Raw genomic sequence first — 22,524 nt, 5'->3', positions numbered from 1 at the left:
TCTTTCTTTTTAACGAACAACACCGGAGCACCCCAGGGCGAAGAGCTAGGGCGAATGAATCCTTTAGCAGTCAACTCTTGAAGTTGGCTTGCCAATTCTTGCATCTCAGCGGGTGCAAGACGATAAGGAGATTTAGCTACGGGGGAAGCACCAGGGACAAGATCAATACGGAACTCGACTTCACGAGCGGGAGGGATACCAGGAAGATCATCAGGAAAAACTTCAGGGAAATCACGCACGACAGGGATATCGCGAAGCTTCTTCTTTCCTTCATCGGGTTTAACCACATGGGCTAGAAATGCAACACACTTCTTCCGCATGAGTCTTTGGGCTTCGGCGCAAGACATAAGCTTAAGACCACTGGAGGGTTTTTCGCCGTAGATGTGAAGATCACCATTTTCTCGAGGAATGCGAATCAACTTCTTGGCGCAAATAACTTCGGCGCGATTATTCGAGAGCCAGTCCATACCAATAATAACATCAAAGCTCCCAAGAGGCATGGGGATGAGGTCGATCAGGAAATCGTTTTCGTTAAGGTTAAGCGTGCAATCTTTAATCACCGAGTTAATTAAAACAGTTTCACCGTTAGCCAATTCAACTGAAAAATCTTCTTTTAAATCGCTGCGCGGTCGCGCAAGCTTCTGCTCGAAGGCGCGAGAGATAAAACTTCGATCGGCGCCAGTATCAAAAAGTATAGAAGCATAAAATCCGTTAAGCAAAAATGTACCATTCACTACGTCATTATTCGCTTGCGCTTGGTGCGCGGTTATGTTAAAAGCTCGTCCACGCGTCACTTGGGTTGAAATCTGGTTCACCGGATTCGCTTGCGTAATTTGCACTTGTAGTCTCGGGCACGCGTTCCGGAAATGACTGGGATCACCGCAGTTATAGCACGACCTGGGTCGTGGGTTTTGGTAGGTTGGTTGTGGATTCTGCGGGTAGACTGGTGGTGTTGGCGCAATTGGGTTGGCGGGAGGGACTCTACAGTATTCGGCAGAGTGACCAACGCGGCCACATCGGTTACATTGTCGACACGGGGTTTGGGTTGGGTGGTGAAGTCTACAGGTTGGGCAAAAGGGTTGGTTTCCTGTGTAAGGTTTCTTAGGTGGCAGGGCAGGGAGTGCTGGATTGGTTAAGGCATAGTTGTGGACTATAGGAGGTGTTGGGTAGGCTGACAGAGGGTTAGGCGCGTAAACTGGAGGTTGGTAGATGGGTTGCTGGACAATGGGCGGGTTGGTAAGCGCATAGGCTTGTCTGCGCCTACGTTTCTGGTTATGGTTTGAGGGTTCTGGTTTGGTTGCTGCGGGTTCAGAGACAGTTTTGGTGGGTTTGGTCTTCTCAGCTCCCCGCAGGAACAGGGTTCCTGCTCTGACATGGTTGTCGCTGAGCACAGCGGCCAACTCGATGGCGTCAGAGAGGGTTACTGGGTTTCTGGCCCATACAGAATCTTGAATTTCCATGGGGAGACCCCCAAGGAATTTCTCTATGGCTCGGCGGGAAGGGGTAACAAGGTGAGGGACCAGTAAGCTTAGCTCGTGGAAGCGCGTCGCGTACTCGCGCGCTTCACCGCTGTATTGCTTCAAGTTCCAGAATTCCTCCTCTAGGCGCTTAATTTCGTTGGGAGGGCAGAATTCTCGCGTCAGAATTTCCTTGAATTCCTCCCATGTCATGCTAGAAGCAGCCTCTGCGCCACGCGCATGAGCTACTCCATTCCACCATGTAAGCGCTCTAGATTCCAGGACACTGGAAGCATACAGGGTTCTTCTGTCTGAGGGGCATTGGGTGTGGAGGAAAGTGTTTTCAATCTTCTCGAGCCATTGGAGCATCACGGTGGCTCCTTCAAGACCTGTGAACTTCGGAGGGTTACCCGCGTTGAAGGATTTAATGTTGTAACCAGAGGTGTTGGTATTGTTTTGGCTCAAAGCTTGGGCTATTGCGGCGGCCATTTCCTGGGAACGTTGCTGTCTACGCATGCGCGACGCTTCTCTTCTCTGGAATCGGCGAGATAGCGGAGGCATTCTATAAAAGTTTTAATTTTAGTTAATATCTTGGTTTTAGCACAAAGTTTAATCTTATAAAGCTTGGTTTCGCGGAGTCAGTTACTGTTAAAAGTTAAAGTAAAATAAATGACCCTAAATGCAGACTTAATAAAGGTAACAAACTCGAATCAAGAATCGACAATTCATGTATCACCATGACTTTCTGAATTCCCAATTTAAAATATACGAGCAAACGAGTATTGGGGATTGACGATTCATGTATCACCATGACTTTTCAATCTTCAATACAAAATATACAAGAAAATGAGTATTGGAGGTCGACAATTCATGTATCACCATGACTTTTCAAGTCTCCAACCTCAGAACATAATCGTAAATGGAAATTGAAAACCAACTATTCATGTATCACCATGACTTTTCGGATTTTCAAATCCAACAAACGAACATGTAAGTAAAATCAATAAAAATCGAAATATCGCGAAATAAAACATAAAATCATATACTGCGCAAGTGCGAGCATATTTATAAACAACGAGTAATTAACAATAAGCGCGCAAACATGAGATTTCTCTCATGCGCGAGAAGGGACTCTTAGGTATTCTAGGCCGTTACGTCTAACCACCTATCCTAAAGTCAACGAGCTCTGATACCAATCTGTAACACCCCGACCAAAGGCGGATTATACATCGGGGCGCCACATATTGTTTCATTACTCGTGACACTATTGGGTGTCAATATTTAATAAATATATTCATTCACGCATGCGCAACGTATACATAAGATATAAATAAACCAACATAAATCAATATATTATAAATCAAAATATTCGAACAGCAATAACTTGTCTTGATACATTTTAATCTAGGTCCAAAAGTAAAAACGTCCTATGTGTCCACAAGCTCCAAAACAGCTACTGCAAACCTGAACATGTGTTAAAATAAACGTCAAACACTTGCGTGTTGGTGAGAAATCAAGTTTAATACAATACATAGATAACAATAAATCTGCGCGCAACACGTGTATGTCTGGTGTTTAACAAGGGTGCAATCAGATTGTGATCAAGCCTAGATAGATCATAGCTCATAGTTCATAGTTCAATCCGTGCTCCCAATTGAGCACAAAAACGAGAAAACATCTGTGCAAGTGTAAACAAAGAAAACCGTAAACGATAGGTCTCCCGTGTTCATCTAATGGATCCATGAAAACTTCGGAATAGGCCGAACAAAGCGGTTAATGATACACACATACAAATAAACAGCCAAGTAAACGTCCTCAACACATGGGATACTGCGCGACTAAAGTTCATAAACAAGTTTAAGACTCTAAGTTTGTACGAACACATGAACATCCCAAAACATTAAAAATAAAAAGGGATTAGGTACGAGATTACTCACTTGATAAACGGTGCGGTGTAAGATAAAGCAAGAACCAACTTTAAACAAGCACAAGTTAACCTATAAATAAGATTATTGTTTTAATGATTTGTTTTAAGTCTTGATATTAGTTAGCATAATTAATAAGTAAGTTATTATATATAATATATATATTACCGGAAAAGCAGGACAGAACAGGGAGGAAGACGGAGGCAGAGAGGGAGGCGGCAGAGAGAGCAAGGAGAACATGAGAGATTAAGTGTTTGTGTGTGTAGTGTTAGGAAAAATAATACTATTATTTATAGAGAAACCCTAGGGAACAAAATCCCTAGAAAAGGGGAAAAGATCTCAAAAAGCAAAAGATTCCAAAAGCAAAAGATATCAAAAGATATGGCAGCAGGGAAAAAGAGAAAAAGGCTGACAGAGAACAGTAAAAAGGCATGGGCGGGTCAGAAAAAGGTACTGGTCAAGCATGGCAAAAGCAGATCTCAAAAGATTATGTCAGTCACTTTATCTGCCAACCAATGGGGTTGGTGCGCATGCTGCGCCGAAAGTAACTTTTCAGACATAAAGCAGATTAGGTCAACAGCTCAAAAGATAAGACAACACAAAAGCAACGGCTAGATTAAACGGAAGAAAAGACTCAAGACATAGCGCGAGAAGGCTGGAGCGCGAAGGCAAAAGTGCGCGAGCGCGAAGGCAGACAGAACCAACCTTAACGCGTCGCGGGAAGAACTACATTTCTAAGCGTGCCGCGGGAAGGATCACATTTCTTAGCGCGCCGCGGGAGGAACTAAAATTCCTAGCGCGCCGCGGGAAGAACTATAATTCTTCGCGCGTCGAGGGATGAACTACGATTCTTAGCGCGCTGCGAGAAGAACTACAAATCCTTAGCGCGTCGCGGGAAGAACTACCGTTCTTAGCGCGCTGCGAGAAGAATTACAAATCCTTAGCGCGCTGCGAGAAGAGTTCGTCTCGCGAATCGCTGAAACAGGTGGTCTTCACGCAGGATTCCTTGTAAGGGGTCTGGCGCGTGGAGCTGCGCAGACAACCTTAGGCGGGAAGGAACAAAGGACAAGCAAAGAGTTAGAAGAAAAGGAGGGAAACAAGGCTTAAGGGCGGGACGGCGTCCAGAGGGAAAAGAAGGCGGAAAGAGAGGAGGAGAGGGACGGCGGAAAGAAATAGAGAGAAAGAGGCGGGAAGGAAAAGTACATTATTATTATTAAAAGTAAAATATAAGTATAAATAAATACTAAATCATAAAAGAAAGAGATCGGGTCAGAGAAACGGGTACCTGGGTCGGGTCGGATCGGGGCAGATGTCACACATGTAAACAATGGCATCCACGTAACCAGTGGAGAAAATCAAGAAACAAAGCTTAAATATACAATAATTTAAAAATAAATACATTTTTAGATCAACCTGCTTATGCCCCAAAATCCGTTCCAGCTCGACACCATTCTAACCCAAACTAAGTTAACCTTTTTTGTATCAATTTGTTTCGACCCTAAACCAGTTTTACACATTATCTGAGCTCGTTTGACTCGACATGATACTAACTGGTAATCACATAACCAGTTAAATTTTTAAAACTATAAAAATATAGCAATATCATACTCAAGTTAAAGAGAATAAAATCTTATTTTTATGGAGTATTTAAAAAAATAATATTAACGTGTAAAAATTTATGGCCGAGAAGAAGTCGTGAGGTAGTTGTTTTGAATTAAGGGTGTATGTGTAACTATTCTTTAAATTAATAAAAAAGAAAAAAATACAGCTTATGTAAAACTTGTAAGTAAAAGACTTAATTACCCCTAAATTATATATTTTGGATTCTTCATGTGTTGTACATAAAACAAGGATTTTGGTATCTCTTAAAAATTAAGAGATCCCTAAATCATGTTTTATATATAATATAGTTATAGATATGTTTGGATCTCCATCAACATGCATAAGAATCTTATTAGCAATCATTATAGTATTTGTTATTTAGGTTGTTGAATTTTCATGGTTATTTCCTTAAGGTGATCCTTGATATAGTTAACTGGTCTTGTGGACTGAAATGACAAAAAACAGAACCACAAAACCGAGAACTTGGCCAAACCAAAAGGAAGAAAACCGTAATTTACTCTACTTCGTTTGACAAGATTGGTTAGAGTATTTAATTATTTATATCAAGAGACATCCTGGTAGTAAAGTGGTGTACTCCCCAATCAAGTGTCCAAGTGGCTGATGTGAAGCATGCGTAAGGCGTATACAGCCAAGTTAGTTGCGAAGATGGCTGATTCTGGTAACACAAGTTTCTCCATTGAGCTATTCTCATGCCATATAAAATACTAAAATAACTATACCAAAATATGAATCTAGCCAGCCCATATGGATGCCACATCAAGCAATGTTGAAGTGAGTGAAATGAATATTATTATATTAATGAAGGTTGAATCATAAGTCAGAACTTTAGTATTTGTTAGCAGTTTCATCTGCATTTCTACTGAAAACATATAAATGACAAGGCTAAAATTATATAAATATATAAAACATAACAATATATACAAATGAAAACAATTACGTAATAAACAAGCCAAGCTCGAGCTTTAGACACAAACTTGAAACAAGCCGACCTCTAACATTAGACACAACAAACTTGAAACAAGCTGAGCTCGAGAGTCGAGCCACTCTCTTAGTTGAATGAACTGAACTCGAGCTTAGTCAGACTCGAACCCGGCCTGACTCGTCGACACCCGTAGTCAAGCTAGCAGAGGAAAATATTCACTTAATCTACCCGAGGAGACATCATATGCATTGTCGATGCAGCCTAACCAAATCAATAAGATGCTCATAACTCCAAACTTGATTCTTTGTATGGTCAACTTCTTCAACAATCTTTAAAAAACCCCCCTTTCCGAAAGCAACAAGAGCCAAAGGGTCAGTTTTTAACTCCACAACATCCCTAAAAAATCCCCTCTTTCTCCAATAATCCAACTCATCAAACCCACGCGCATCATACAAAATCCCACAAGTAACAATGTCGGGTTTCACATCTCGAGCTGCCATTTCCAAGATCACACCTTTGAAGTGTCTAAAATCCTTCATTTTTGCATATGCAAATAACATTGTGTTTGCAATCGTCACACTCCATTTAACTTTCTTGTAGTCCATTTCACGCACAATAGACTGCATTCCCATTCGGCTCAAAAGACAGGCATGAGAAAGCATTCTTAAACACCAAACAATGTTACTGTTCCCGGTTCTTGAATAAAGATTGATACCCATATCATCTAACTTAGAAAACATGTAGTTTTCTATATAAACACAAGCCACTTTATGAACCAAATCATCTTTCAAGTAAACTCTCGGTTTCAACCTCAAAACCGTTCTATAAACCTTCTCCATCTTCTCCAAATCTCCAAAATTTGCATACGCCTCGAGCATTGCCACCACGGTAGAACCTTCAAGATCCATCTTTTTTGAGACCACAATCCTGTACGTTCTTTCCATCATCTTAATCAATCCCGCTAGCGAAAACTCTTTAATTAGCAAATTATAAGTCGACTGATCAGGAAAACATCTGTTCGATTCCATTCTCTTCACACATTTTGCCATCTCATCATACAAACCATTCTTCGCATAAGATTTGATTAACCCATTATAAATCGACGTATGCGGCTTCATTTCGTTATCTTCCATCACCTTAAGATGAAACAACGCATCTTCAAATCTACCCTTTTCAATAAACCCACGAATAACCGAACAGTAAATCTCGGAAGACGGTTGCATACCATGAATGTTCTTCATATCTTTTAAAGCCAACACTGCAACATCAACTAGTCCTTCATCAACCAATAACCTTACAATTCTCTCGTAATTAAACACATTAACCCGCGATTCGTCTCTGCTCGACCATTTATCGAACACCTGGCGTGCAACATGTTCAACATTACAAAACATGAAAAATTCACAATTTACACCTCAATTTTCCCAAACTGATTCCCTTTTTGATTCATTTAAAACATAATATTCAAAAAGTACCAATCAAAGATATCGAAATCCACCTAACGTGATATTCATCTCTACTAGACCATTTATCAAACACCTGGTGTGCAACATTTGCAACATTACAAAACATAAACAACTCACAACTTACACCTCAATCTTCCCAAATGAGTTCACTTTATGAATAATTTAACAATTTAACAATCAAAGAAAGCAAGATTCACCTTGAGTACTTGATTTGATCTGGAGGTTTGATTGAGGAATCCAACAACAGCCCAGAAGAGTTCTTTGGTCCAATCGCCATCGGCTTCGCGAACCCGAACTGGGTCTGAGTCTTTATGGTTGAGCTTCTCGAACAGAGTCCTTTTGAGGTGCCAATTTTGATTGAGATCATCAAATTGGACTGTTTTTTGTTTGTCAGAGAAGGTTTTTAATGGTTTGTATGAACGAGAGAATTGGGGTTTTGTGGGTGATTGGTTTCTGGTAATGGGTTTGGTGATAATTAGGGTTTTGCAGAGGAAGTGTTTATTGTTGATGGTTATGGAAGGAAGGAGTATCTCCATAGCAATTTTGTAACTATTTTTGAAATTTTGAAAGTAAGTGATTATTAAATTAACTACCTTTTTATAAAAATAAACAATAAATTTGATATGGTTTCAAGGGGGTATATTAGGGTCAAACTCAGCGTTGGATTGGTTAAAACAATATAGTTTAGCTAGACATGAATGGTGAAGCTATACAAAAATTTTAAAATCTTTAGAGCATTTTCATTTTCTTTCGTAACCTTAAATCCTATATTTTCTTTCTCATTTTCAATTGAATAATACTTTTATACCTTTATCATTACCATTTATCTATCATTCACTCACAAACACTGTAAACAGTATACAGAAAAATCACTACGTTTTCTAAAATATAAAAACTCTTCACTCATAACACCCTTTATCACTCTCTAAATTATAAATCATCCCTCACATGAAGTGGGGGGGTTGGATGAGAATGCTCTTATACTTTATAAATAGAGGTGTAGATTTAATGTAGAAAAACACATATTAAATTTCTGTAAAATTAAGAGGTAAAAAGGTAAATTGCTAGTTAATAACTTAATACATCTCTCATCTTCCCCGTCTTCTCTGTTTACAATCCTTTTAAAAAAAAAAAAAAAAACCACTGAATTTTTTATTTCCTTCAATTGTTAGAAACATATGGTGAAGACTTCCACGTATATTTATCTATGAAAATTGAAAACTAAACATTGACCTTGTTTCTCCTGAGCCAGTCCTAAGATAAAAACTTCCCCGTCTTCTCTGTTTACAATCCTTTCTAACACAAAAAAAAAAAAAAAAACCACTGAAATTTTTTTCCTTCAATTGTTAAAAACATATGGTGAAGACTTCCACGTATATTTATTTATGAATATTGAAAACTAAACATTGACCTTGTTTCTCCTGAGCCAGTCCTAAGATAAAAACTTCCATAGAATTTTATTCGTTCTAACCTAACCTGTTAACCACTATACGACCCTAACAATTTTAACCTTCTAAATAAAGTTAACTTAAAAACCATAAATGCTTAGAATCACTATAAAATTCCAAAACTCTTTTGTTATAAGTTCTAAACTAACCCGTCAAACTAATGATGAGATCGGTACCGTACTAGTACCGAAAATACTAGTATCGAAAATCACAAATTTTTGGTATCTATATTTAATACAAAATTAGTAAAATACCGATACCATACCGAAAACTCAAAACTAGGTACCGATTCAATACCGACGGTACCAATTCGGTACCGGTATAAAGAACGCTCATCCTTACGTCTATTGTTACAAAAATCTCGACTAGGCGCTAATTAATCCCCGATTAATCGTTAGTCCACACCTCACTGATTAATTTTGGGCTAATAATCTAATTAATCGTTCAACAATCAAATCCAGCCAAAATCAGGATTAATCAGACTTAATTGGTTGTTTCTGATGAGGTTGTGGCCAAAATCAGTGGTTTCTAACGAGATTCCGTCTAACATCAGCAGTTTCTGAGGAGATTCTAGCTAGAATAAGCGGTTTCCAACGAGATTTCAGCCAACTTCCGGTCAAAACGTGTTTGTGCACGTATAAAACTAAAAAATTATATATGAAAATATGTGCGTGTATGTATATAACTAAAACTTATACATTAAATTTCGATATGATTAATCTCGATTAATTGCTAGTCCCCACTTCACTACCTTACTAACAATTTTACAAGGGTGCTCTAAACGTACCCCCCTTACTCCATTTTTACTAAATATACCCCCTCTGAACTTATTACATAAATTACAATTAGCTCTTGATATTATTTATATACATATTAGTCCCTACAACTAGAGGTGCACAAACCGGTTTTTTTAAAAAAACCGGTTCGGTTATTAACCGGACCGGTTTTTTTTGGCCCGGAAAAAAACCGGTTCGGTTAATAACCGGACCGGTTAATAACCGGTTTTTTCTGTCAAAACCCTAACCGGTCTAACCGGTTAGGACCGGTTAATAAACCGGTTTTTTTATTAACCGGTTTTTTTTATTAACCGGTTTTTTTTTTTTTTTAAATTTCGCGGTTTCAAATACGAATATTTGTTTTTTATATTTTGTACTTAATGAAGACCATTATTTTTTCACAGTATAAACAAACCGGTAACTACAAGGCAAACCGGTAACTACAAGGCAAAACGAACTGACCGAAGCCATTCTTTGCTTTCGTTGTTAGGGTTCTTTGCTTGGAAGATGAGTATGAGTGTGTGTTGGTGAATGTGTTTTCAACAAACCAAAGATTAAAAACACATAACTTTCATTTATAGTTTTTACATTAAAAATACAAACATTAAATCGTTATCGCATATTCGTAACTCAAAAATACAAACATTAAATCATTAACACTGAAGAAATCTCTGCCAAGAACTGTTGTTCATGATTTAACTCAAAAATACAAACATTAAATCGTGAACTAGCAGATGCTCCTGTTGTTCCCAATCGCAGTTTGTTCATGATTTGCCTCCATGTTTGCTGTTTCTTTAACTAAATTAGAAAAATCCAAATCAACAAGTAAATAAGAGCACATATTAGGAAAAAGAATGCTTAGACACGATTACATGAACAACTTGCTGTTTCTTACTCATGATTTGCCTCCATGTTTGTTGTTTCTTTAACTAATTTTCTTCGCTACCCGATCCCGAGCTATTTCTTAGGTAATCGTCGTACGCGGCTTCTTCATCGGTCATTGGTTGAGTGTGTCCTTCATTGACCTCGTCTTCATACAAGCCCGCTTCATACTCCATTTCCCCATCGAGTGAGCGTTGATGTTGTGCCCTATCTAAAGAGTCTAAGTAATCCTTGTAGCAAATCGACATCTCTATAGCTGGTGCAGTGAGTCGAGTCCTCCTAATCGATATAACCCTGCCAGAAACAGAAAAAGCAGACTCCGAAGCTACCGTGGAAGCTTGGACCGTTAGTAAATCTTTGGCTATGGCAGCGAGGATCGGAAACTCATCCTCCTTACCTCTCCACCAAGCCAGCAAATCAAGACTTCTAAATTCATCCGGAGTCATGTGTTTCACAAAGTTGGTACCACCATACCTTCCAAGTTCACTGCTTGGGGTGTTTACCCTTTGACGTTTACCGGCGTCTTCCCAAATCATGTAGTACATCCCCATTTCAAGGTCGGTTTGGGATTGGGATTGGGCAACAGCTCTTAACGAGTCATGAATTTGGGAAGACGACCCGTATTTTGTAAGGTAGACATCATACATGTTTGACAAGGTGGTGTTGAAAGCATTCTTTAAAGTTTGGCTATAATAGGGGTTTTGATCGTCGTTTAACCCAAGCTCATCACAAATTTTTTCTATTAAAGCTTCAACACCACCAACATTGATGCAAGGGTTTAACGCAGCAGCACATGTCAAAACAGCGGGTAGTTGTTGAAAATATTTTCTAAATTTTTCTTTCATTTTTACACCCATATCAAAATAAGGTGCACCCCTACAATCAAGTTCACTCAACTTTGTGCACATGACAGCAATTTTTGGTAAAGCAATGGGGCTTGTTGGATAGTAAACTCCGGATAAACTAGTTGTGCAAGATTTAAAAATTTGAAGGACCTCCGTAACGATCTCAATCAATAACCAGTTTCTAGGATCATATGGTGCACATTTACCCCTACTTGACAAAATTTGATGAAACGCAATTAATGATTCTTTTTGTTGGATGGCTTTCTCAAACATATTACAAGTCGAGTTCCATCTTGTTGGACAATCCCAATTTGGCCCCAACCATTGACAATTAGCTTCTACACAAAATTTTTTGTATCTTGAAAATGTTTTATTGTTGCTAAAAACATCTCGTAACATTCTTTTAAAACTGTTTCTTTGCGTTTCGATCACGTTTAACCCATCTTGCACGGCCAAGTTGATAATATGTGCAATGCATCGGCTATGAAAAAACGCTCCATCACAAATAGGTTTATACTTTAATTTTAAATGGCCAACCGCGGCCGTATTGTTGGACGCGTTATCAAACGAAATTGAAAAGATTTTATCTTCAATTTTGTATTGTCGAATGACTTTATCCAAGATTTGAAAAATATTTCTACCCGTGTGCGGGTAATCAAACAATTGAAACGCAACGGTTCGTTTCATCATTTGCCACGACTCGGGGTCAACCCAATGAGCCGTCACACAAATGTATGAGTCGGGCGAACCATGAGGTACCAACCAAACATCCGTTGTTAAGTTTACACCAGTTTGTAAGTTTGAAAAGTATGAAATTAGTTCGGATTTAGCGTTTTTCCATGCTTTAAGACAATCTCTTCTAAGGGTCGAACGACTTACGTGTTGGTAGCGTGGTTGAACATAGTTTTGCATCATCTCCGTGAATTGAGGGTTGTCGAAGTGGTTGAAAGGAAGTGTTTGTTGAATCACAAAGTTTGAAAACTGTTGACGTACCGCTTCAACATCGTACGTAAACACCCCTCCTTGATTCGTCATCTCCGGCTGCGAACTACTTCCCGCTTCGTCCTTCAAGGCCTTGCAAAAGCGCTGTTGTATATGCGCTTTTAAAGTGGAGTTTGCATCTTTGGCATAGAACTTCAAACAGTGCTTGCATCGAGCTTTTTGGCGACCGTTAGACAGTTCGCATAGGTCGAAATGTTGCCACACATCTTGGTTTCGTTTCGTGGGGATGATCCGAACGACCGTTATGTCTGTGTTCGAGGCACCCATGTTGACGGATGAAGCAGCACTTTGGGAGGCCATGATAATAAGAGCGTATAATCGAGTATGAAATAAACGAGTACGAGTATGAAATAAACGACTACGAAATAAGAGCCTATGGAGTGGTAATGTGGTATAAATTGAGTGTGAGATAACAAAATAATCGCGTATGAAATAAACGTTTAGAGCTAGTAGAGTTGTATAATCGAGTGTGAGCTAACCTACCCAACCTAAACTATATATAGTTGTTTGTGGGGGTAAAATGTTAAAAAAACGGCTAGAAATCAAGAAAAAACGGGCAAAAAAGGACCCAAACGGTCATATGGCCGTTTTATAACGGTTAAAAACCGGTTAACCTAAAAACCGGTTAAGGTTAACCGGTTTTTGACCGTTAACCGGTTAACCGGTTTTTAGGTTAACCGGTTTTTAAATTTAACCGGTTTTTTTACTAACCGGTTCAATAACCGGTTTTTGTCCACGAATGAGTAACCGAAGTACTAACCGGCGGTTCAATAACTGGTCTAACCGGTCTTTTAATAACCGGTTTTTCTATTAACCGGTTTTCGGTTAAACCGACCAAACCGGTTCTATAACCGGTTTTTTTGAACACCTCTACCTACAACATTACTTTCATTTGACAACCTCCACTACATATATCAAACTAAAAACTATCAAGTATTACTATTAATTTTTTTTAATATTAATATTTTTAATAATATTATAAATATTTATAATATCTTTTTTTTAAATTTAATAGTATATATATTTATAATATCCTTATTTTACCACTTTATATTTTACAAAATAAACTAAAAACCCAAAACCCGAAACCCGAAACCCGAAACCGAACCCTAAACCATAAACCCAAACCCTAAACCTTAGACCCTAAAACCGAAACCCGAAACCGAACCCTAAACCCTAAAACCGAAACCCTAAACTCGAAATCATAAAAGAAAACGCAACTTGTAAAAAATATAATATTAAATCCTTACTTTTGTGTTAATTTGGTAATTATATGATTTTAAGAGTTAATATGAAAGTTAGTTTTTTCAATGGAAGTATGACAAGCAACCAGGGGTACATTTAGCCTAACCCTTTTACAACCCCGCTCATGTCAAACAATGTAATTGGTCCAATTAAACCTTAGACCCTAAAACCGAAACCCGAAACCCGAAACCGAACCCTAAACCCTAAAACCGAAACCCTAAACTCGAAATCATAAAAGAAAACGCAACTTGTAAAAAATATAATATTAAATCCTTACTTTGTGTTAATTTGGTAATTATATGATTTCAAGAGTTAATATGAAAGTTAGTTTTTTCAATGGAAGTATGACAAGCAACCAGGGGTACATTTAGCCTAACCCTTTTACAACCCCGCTCATGTCAAACAATGTAATTGGTCCAATTAAACCTTAGACCCTAAAACCGAAACCCGAAACCGAACCCTAAACCCTAAAACCGAAACTCGAAATCATAAAAGAAAACGCAACTTGTAAAAAATATAATATTAAATCCTTACTTTTGTGTTAATTTGGTAATTATATGATTTCAAGAGTTAATATGAAAGTTAGTTTTTTCAATGGAAGTATGACAAGCAACCAGGGGTACATTTAGCCTAACCCTTTTACAACCCCGCTCATGTCAAACAATGTAATTGGTCCAATTAAACCTTAGACCCTAAAACCGAAACCCGAAACCGAACCCTAAACCCTAAAACCGAAACCCTAAACTCGAAATCATAAAAGAAAACGCAACTTGTAAAAAATATAATATTAAATTCTTACTTTTGTGTTAATTTGGTAATTATATGATTTCAAGAGTTAATATGAAAGTTAGTTTTTTCAATGGAAGTATGACAAGCAACCAGGGGTACATTTAGCCTAACCCTTTTACAACCCCGCTCATGTCAAACAATGTAATTGGTCCAATTAAACCTTAGACCCTAAAACCGAAACCCGAAACCGAACCCTAAACCCTAAAACCGAAACCCTAAACTCGAAATCATAAAAGAAAACGCAACTTGTAAAAAATATAATATTAAATCCTTACTTTTGTGTTAATTTGGTAATTATATGATTTCAAGAGTTAATATGAAAGTTAGTTTTTTCAATGGAAGTATGACAAGCAACCAGGGGTACATTTAGCCTAACCCTTTTACAACCCCGCTCATGTCAAAGAATGTAATTGGTCCAATCCAATCAAAACCCTACAACTTAAAGGGCTTTCCCAAAAGTACACCACACCATTAAATGCTAAAATCTAACCACCAAACGCGCTATTTCTATTTCCTTTTTCCCTTACAAACCGCCGCTTCCAACCAATACCAACGCCACCGTATTTCTCCCAACCGTCACCACCATCACCACCAACAACTATGTTCCTTCACTACTCCGGCCATCACTTAACCACCACCACCACCACCACCACCTTCCTCCTCCTCACCCTCATCCTCTCCACCACCACCGCCGACGACTCCGCCGTCATAACCTCTCTCTCCACCACCCTCTCCAACACCCCACCGTCCTGGACCACCACCACCACCTTCTGCAAATGGGAAGGCATCAGATGCGACAACTCCAACCGTGTCACCACCATCAACCTCCAGTCCAAATCATTAACCGGCACCTTACCACCATCTCTCAACCAACTCACACAACTCCAAACCTTATCACTCCAACGTAACTCCATCACCGGCAGCATCCCATCACTAGCCAACCTCACTCTACTCCAAACAGTTACTCTCGACACCAACAACTTCACGTCGATCCAGCCCGACTTCTTTACAGGTCTTAATAATTTACAGTCCTTCAGCATCTCTCAAAATCAACATCTTTCCACATGGGTGTTGCCAGACTCGTTATCCCAAAGCACCAACTTACAAAACTTTGAAGCTAGCAATGCCAACCTTATCGGTTCAATTCCGGATATCTTTCACACCTTACGTTCTTTACAAAACCTTAGGCTATCGTATAATAACTTAACCGGGTCGTTACCGTCATCTTTCGCAGACTCACAGATACAAAATCTATGGCTTAATAACCAGTTACAAGGGCTTTCGGGTTTGCTTGAGGTTATTGGTTCAATGAGTCAACTTAGTCAGGTTTGGTTACAAGCGAATTCGTTTACTGGGGCGATCCCGGACCTTACGAATTGCACGGTTTTGTTCGATTTGCAACTTAGGGATAATCAGTTAACGGGTTTGGTACCTGACTCGTTGATGGGGCTTCCTAGCTTGGTTAATGTTACTTTGCAGAATAATAAGTTGCAGGGTCCGTTGCCTGTGTTTAAGACTGGGGTGCATATTGAATTGGGGTTGGATACGAATAGTTTTTGTTTGTCGGTTCCTGGACCGTGTGACCCGCAAGTGACGGCGTTGCTTGAGGTTGCTGGGGCGGTTGGGTACCCGATGTCGTTGGCGCAGTCCTGGAAAGGGAATGATGCGTGCAAGGAGTGGGTTTTTGTTAGTTGTGATTCTTCTGGGAAGAATGTGACTAGTGTGAGTTTGGGGAGACAGGGGTTTTCGGGTGTGATTTCGCCTGCTTTTGCGAATTTGACTTCGTTGAGGAGTTTGTCGTTGGATGATAATAATTTGGTTGGGTCGATTCCGGAGAGTTTGACTTCGTTACCGGATTTGCAGCTTCTTGATGTGTCAAATAATAATCTTTCTGGCCCGGTACCTGTGTTCCCACCACGGGTTAAGTTTACGCATACTGGTAATGTTTTGTTGGGTCAAAACGTGTCTGGTGGGACACCAGGGTCCGGGTCGGGTTCTGGCAACACTGGTGGGAGTAGTTCAAGTGGGACGGGAAAAGGGGGTTCGGTTTCAACGGGGACGATTGTCGGGATTGCCGTCTGTGTTGTCGTTTTTGTTGTGATTATATTGTTTGTGAGTTACAAATGTTATATTAAAAAGAAGAACCAAAAGCCCGGGAAAGTTGAAGATCCGGAACATGGTAAGGAAATGGTTAAAGCGAGTGTAATGGGTGGTGGTTCGAATGCTCAAAACGTTGTTAGCGAGTTGCAGAGTCAAAGCAGCGGTGATCATACCGAAATGTCGGTTTTTGAAGGGGGTAATGTGGTCATTTCTATTCAACTTCTTCAACAAGTGACCGACAATTTCAGTGATGAAAATGTTTTAGGAAGAGGCGGATTTGGGGTTGTTTACAAGGGGGAATTACACGACGGGACCAAAATAGCAGTCAAAAGAATGGAATCGGGTATAATGGGAACAAAAGGGTTAAAAGAATTTCAAGCCGAAATTGCGGTTTTAACTAAAGTTAGACATAGACATCTTGTGGCTCTACTCGGATACTGTATTAACGGTAACGAACGACTTTTAGTATACGAGTACATGCCACAAGGAACATTAAGTCAACACTTGTTTGACTGGCGGGAATATAAAACCGACCCGCTTAGCTGGAAACAACGAGTGTCAATCGCCTTAGATGTCGGGAGGGGGGTCGAGTATTTGCATAGTTTGGCACAGTCAAGTTTTATTCATCGAGATTTAAAACCGTCTAATATTCTACTCGGTGATGATATGCGGGCCAAAGTTGCAGATTTTGGTTTGGTCAAAAACGCCCCTGATGGCAAGCAGTCTCTCGAGACGCGGATAGCTGGAACTTTTGGTTATCTCGCACCCGAATATGCTGGTAAGAATAATATACAGTTTCTTTGTTACTATTAACTATTTGATTATGATTATTTGCTAAATGATAACCTCGGGTTTTATGCAGCTACCGGAAGAGTGACTACAAAAGTGGATGTGTACGCGTTTGGAGTCGTATTAATGGAACTGGTAACAGGCCGAAAAGCCCTAGACGACACGATGCCAGATGACAAAAGTCATTTGGTGACATGGTTTCGACGGGTTCTTGTATCCAAAGAAAACATAATAAAAGCTATAGACCAAACGCTCGACACTGAGGACGAAGAAACACTAGAAAGCATATACAAAGTTGCTGAGTTAGCGGGCCACTGTACTGCACGCGAGCCATATCAGAGGCCCGACATGGGTCATGCAGTTAACGTGTTGGGCCCGCTAGTACAACAATGGAAACCTTCACAATCTGAAGAGGAAGATAGTTATGGTATTGATCTTCATATGAGTCTTCCTCAAGTTCTTCAACGATGGCAGGCGGATGAAGGTACTTCAAGAATGTTTGATGATTCGTTTGGTGAAACGCAGTCGAGTATTCCATCTAAGCCGTCTGGACTTGCGGATACGTTCGGGTCAACGGATTGCAGGTAGCTAAAAAAGGTCAAGTTTTGATGAGAATGAATATGTAAAGTTACTCAGTTTATTTAATTTGTTCATTCTTTTTGACTTTAGAAGCTACATTATTCATAGTAATGATCTTTATATTGTTTGTTGGCTGGATTCTTTAAATATTTTTGATTGCAAGATATATATATATATAAATACATGTTTGGAAAGATAGTTAAGTTTTAATCTTCACATGGTTTCTTGGATTTTCTTTATTATATACATGTTAGAAAGATAGTTAAATTTGTAATCCTTACATGGTTTCTTGAATTTTCTTCATTATACTTGAAAAGAGAGTTAAATTTTGAAATCTTTACATGGTTTCTTAATTTTTTTTCATTCTTTTTTGTTCTTAATATTTGCACATTTCTTGTTTGGGATTACTTTTGGAGGGTGTTTGGGATCGCGTTTTTTTTAAATATTAACGGGATCATGTACTTATACGGACATGTGACTTTTAAGGGATTAAAAAGATAATTAAATTTGCTTTCTTTACTTGGTATCTTGAGTTGTCAAATTTTTTTGTTCTTGATATACACATTTCTTGTTTTATGCCTTCTTCATTCAAGATTACTTTTGAAGGGTGTTTAAGATCGTGTTTTTAAAGTATTAGCGAGATTAAGTTAATCAGACAGATGGCCTTTAAAGGGTTCAGTCAAGAATCTAAAAACTAGATCTAAACATAAAACATTTGACCTTTGTTACATGGTATTCATCATTTAACTACAACAAAAAAATGAATGATTTTTAGAACAATAATCAAAGCTTTCAAACATGAAAATTTATTAGTATTATCTTGTTATCATAAAAATGGAAATAAGGTTGTGGGGTCAAATATAAGCTGGCAATGGAGTGGAAAGATAAGAAAGGAAGTATTTGGTGGAATAAAAACATGTTGGGTAGATGACATCTCAGTTGTCAATTTTATAAAAATGTTGTTTTTTAATGTGGGAAAAAGAAAGCTTTGCACATGGGTTTGGTTGGTATTGATGGGTACGACTTTACACACATGAACTGGTGTCTGCTGTGACAGCGACCCATCCTAGTTATAACTTATGGTTGATTAGTTTCTTTAATTACTGAAATCTCAACGATAATGACATAAATATAAGTATTAATTGTTAATAAAATATTAAACACATTTTCTTCTTTGTATAAAAAAAGAATCAAAGTGATCCAAGTCAGTTTTGGTATACTATTTATTCATACTACCACTAAGAGTAAATTATCCACATGACCAGTTTTTTCATACTTTAATGAAATTTTATTTTTACTAGTTAAAGTTTAGCTACGACTATGTATGGTTTATTGTATTAAACAGAACACTTAAGTTATCAGAAACTGAAGTTGTACAAAGTTTTGTTTGGTTAAATAAATTTCTAGTTAGTTTCGTGTATTGACTGGTTTATAGTATCCAAAACATCAATTTTGCACTCTTGAAATGCTTGTTTGTTCAATTTATTAGTTTAAGATAGAGTTGAATATAGGTAGGTTCAATTTAATTGTTGGGCACGTAAAAAGAATCAAATACTCAGTGAATCGTTCCTGAATTATTTGATGGGTAGTTTGTTTATTTATAGTAAAATCTTTTTTTTTTGTTGATTTAGTTAAACAAATAAACATAAACACTAAAACACATGTAAGGATGGTTAATATATGTTCCTGAATGGTTTTTTTAAGTTCGTTCGCTCATTTATTTTGTTCGGGTTTGTATATTCATTTAATTTCCTATTACCTACTTGGTCTAATATTATAATAATATAAGGCCATTCCCTTTAGGCCCATCGACATATTAATGTTGATGTGAGCCCATTCCTTTAACCCTTAAATCGATGAATCGGAAATATTCGTTTACACTTGGTCATTACTTATATATTATTGGGTACTTTTAAAATCTTTGATGTGATGATGATGATGATGATGATGATGATGATGATGATGATGATGATGATGATGATGATGATGATGGTGGTTTGTGTTTATTTTTAATCACTATTTATTTATGTTTGTGAAACAATTGTTTAGTAGATTAGAGTTGGGTTATAATAACAATGTTAGTTTTTGTAAGAAGGATAGAAAATAATCTTGTTCATTCATTTTAAAATTGAATGGTTGAAATTAGATTAGAGAGATCATTAAGTGTAAAACAAGGGTAAGGGCATAATAGGGATAACACATTTGTTCACTTTCTCTCTCCACATGCAAGGCACATGTCAAATCCCTCCATCATTTTAAAACGTCAATAACTTTTTTATACGGCATTTTTTTTTTCAAAACAATTTCACCATAAAAACAAGTGCATGTTTTTTTTATCTTTTATATAAGTACCATATTGCTTTATAAAAAAAAATAAAAAATTCTTGGGTTTTTACAAATTGTGTTTTACCATAATTGTGTTTTACAAAATTGTGTTATTCAATTGTGTTTTATTTTTTCATAGTGTTTTTTACATTGTGTTATTTAATTGTGTTTTTGTTATTGTGTTTCTATTTTCATAGCGTTTTTTCAATTGTGTTTTTTACATTGTGTCTTTCATAGTGTTTTATTTTCCAGCAAAGTTTCCGAAAACTTTTCCGGCAAGGTGGTGGCAGTGGCGGTGGCGGTGGGCGGTGGTGGTTGTAGGAGATAAGTGAAAATTTAAGTGAGTTTTAATTAAGTGGGTTTTTGAAATTAAATTAAGTGGGTTTTCAATATTAAGGTATTAGACAAAAATACCCTCATTCATAGCCTTCTTAGAAAAATCAAACTTCTTATTTGATATTTTCTCTAGTAGATAACACAATCACGTTCACTTTCTTAATGAAATAACACGAATACTAAAACCATTTAGTTAAGTGTCAATGCCTATTTGTTTGGCTAAAGTTAAATGGACAAATAAGAACAAGCTCCGTTCGTGTTTGTTTGGTTTATTTACATGTGCAATTATTGTCTTAGACTGAACACTTTGGTTATGATAATACCATAAACTATCAGTTTAGATTAAGTCGATTAGCAGTTTTTGTTATATTATATCTACCGAAATTCCAAAGTTATAGCACTTTTCTGATCGATTAAATCACATTTTTGGTTAAATACTTAAATTGGTTTGTTCCACGTGGTAGTGGTATCAACTGACATTGATGGTGGTATCCTAGTGGTACATATGATGGTGATCTGGTGGGCGTGGTGTCAAATATCGGTTGTTCGGTGGTGGGTATAGAATAGGTCAATTTGACCGTGTGGGCGGTGTGGCAAACCAAAGTGCAATGTTACACACGTTACCATTATGCTACATCTAGTCATTGGCCCATATGATATATGTGTGTGATACTTGTACATGTTTCGGCCTTAATGAGCCATTCCCTACATTATGCTATAGCAACTCATATTGGATACTACGTATTTATGATAAATTGTTTCTGGTCATTATGATACATCATGTATATGTTAACAAGTTCTTCGCGGGTCTTATTATGTTAGTTCACATTAAACAAAGCATCACTTGGGTATATCAAGGATCTTCTGATGCATGTGTATGATAAGATTTAGTGGGCCTATAAATATATTATACAAAGCAATATTTTGTAGCAATTTATTTTATGATATACGTGTACGATTACTTATTATTATTATTATTATTATTATTATAAAAGAAAACTTTGATGTAACAAAAGTAGGTTATTTTTGTTTTTGTATATATGGTAATGGTTTTATAGTTGGCATATAAATTGATGTTGGTGGATGATTTTGTTTGTTAGGAAAAGTGTTTATACCTGTTATCAATTAAGGTTTAAATCTCTCATGACACGAAATGATGGTTTCTTTTTTGGGTTCGAATCCCTCATGGCATGAAATGTTGTTTTTTTATCGTGTTATTTATGTTTTGGGTATATGATAGAATGGTTTGTCATGCCGTGAATGATGGTTTCCTTTTTGGTTTTGAATCCCTCATGGCATGAAATGTTGGTTTCTTTTTATTTTTTTATTATGTTATTTATGTTTTTGTGTATATGGTAGAATAGTTTGTCATGCAGCGAATGATGGGTTTATTTTTATTTTTATTTATTTATTTTTTTTGTATGGTAGAATGGTTTGTCTTTCAACATCAACTTTTGTGTAGACCGGATAGTTGTGTTGTTTAGTAAAACCGACCGAATTGTACAATCAAGGCATTTTGTTTTAGTATCGGTACAATAATGAAAACTCTCTGGATACCAATATTGTTTTTATATTCGTTTTTGTTTTTTAGTTACAGTTTCGTAACGAAAGTGACAGAGACCGACTAAATTTGTGTAAACTCATCGCCTCAATGCCCGGGATCCACAACAACGCTCAGGTTTTACCAAAGCCAGAGCTTTACTGACCGACGCCACCCCATTGGTCCACATCAATTTTTTATTTGTTTTTGTTTTACCTTTTGTTTTAGTTCTGATTCCATAATGCACATAACTAAAACTGACCGAATTCGTGTCGACTTACCGCCTCAAAGCTGGTACCTACAATGCTTGGGTTCTACCAACCTGTCCGGCGCAACGCGCTGAGTGAAACACTATTTATTATATTTATATATAATAAAAGAGATCTTTGGCGACACAACCACGTGATTGGTCCACATGGCGGTCGTGGCCTCACGTGGTTGGTCGCCTTTTTTATTTGTTTTTCGTTTTTAAATA

At 37.6% G+C, this 22,524-nt stretch overlaps 1 protein-coding gene and 1 pseudogene across 2 annotated transcripts; one reads left to right on the top strand and one right to left on the bottom strand.

Moving 5' to 3' along the window:
• Nucleotides 1-5,449: 5,449 nt before the first annotated feature.
• On the bottom strand, nt 5,450-7,948 carry LOC143600520 (pentatricopeptide repeat-containing protein At4g14190, chloroplastic-like). Its single transcript, XM_077078186.1, has 2 exons — nt 7,591-7,948; nt 5,450-7,288 (listed from the first exon to the last, which is right to left on the bottom strand). Exons 1-2 carry the CDS (start codon nt 7,927-7,929, stop codon nt 6,167-6,169), a joined length of 1,461 nt encoding a protein of 486 aa, XP_076934301.1. The 5' UTR covers nt 7,930-7,948; the 3' UTR covers nt 5,450-6,166.
• Nucleotides 7,949-14,964: 7,016 nt separating this feature from the next.
• On the top strand, nt 14,965-18,245 carry LOC143600518 (receptor-like kinase TMK4 pseudogene; annotated as a pseudogene). The gene is made up of 2 exons (XR_013147486.1): nt 14,965-17,258; nt 17,343-18,245. The product of XR_013147486.1 is annotated as a receptor-like kinase TMK4 pseudogene (transcript).
• Nucleotides 18,246-22,524: the final 4,279 nt, after the last annotated feature.

The sequence above is a fragment of the Bidens hawaiensis genome, unplaced genomic scaffold, assembly GCF_021521415.1.
Source record: "Bidens hawaiensis isolate Kalapana, Puna unplaced genomic scaffold, B.hawaiensis_p1.1 tig00054209_1, whole genome shotgun sequence".
NCBI classification, from domain to species: domain Eukaryota; kingdom Viridiplantae; phylum Streptophyta; class Magnoliopsida; order Asterales; family Asteraceae; genus Bidens; species Bidens hawaiensis.
This window is presented reverse-complemented; position numbering and strand designations above follow the sequence as displayed.

Excerpts from the sequence above, each read along its gene's own strand:
- LOC143600520 (XM_077078186.1), bottom strand. The coding sequence starts at position 7,929 with ATGGAGATACTCCTTCCTTCCATAACCATCAACAATAAACACTTCCTC. Across the intron at positions 7,289-7,590 it reads GATCAAATCAAGTACTCAAG|GTGTTCGATAAATGGTCGAG; the intron begins GTGAATCTTGCT and ends GTTGCACGCCAG.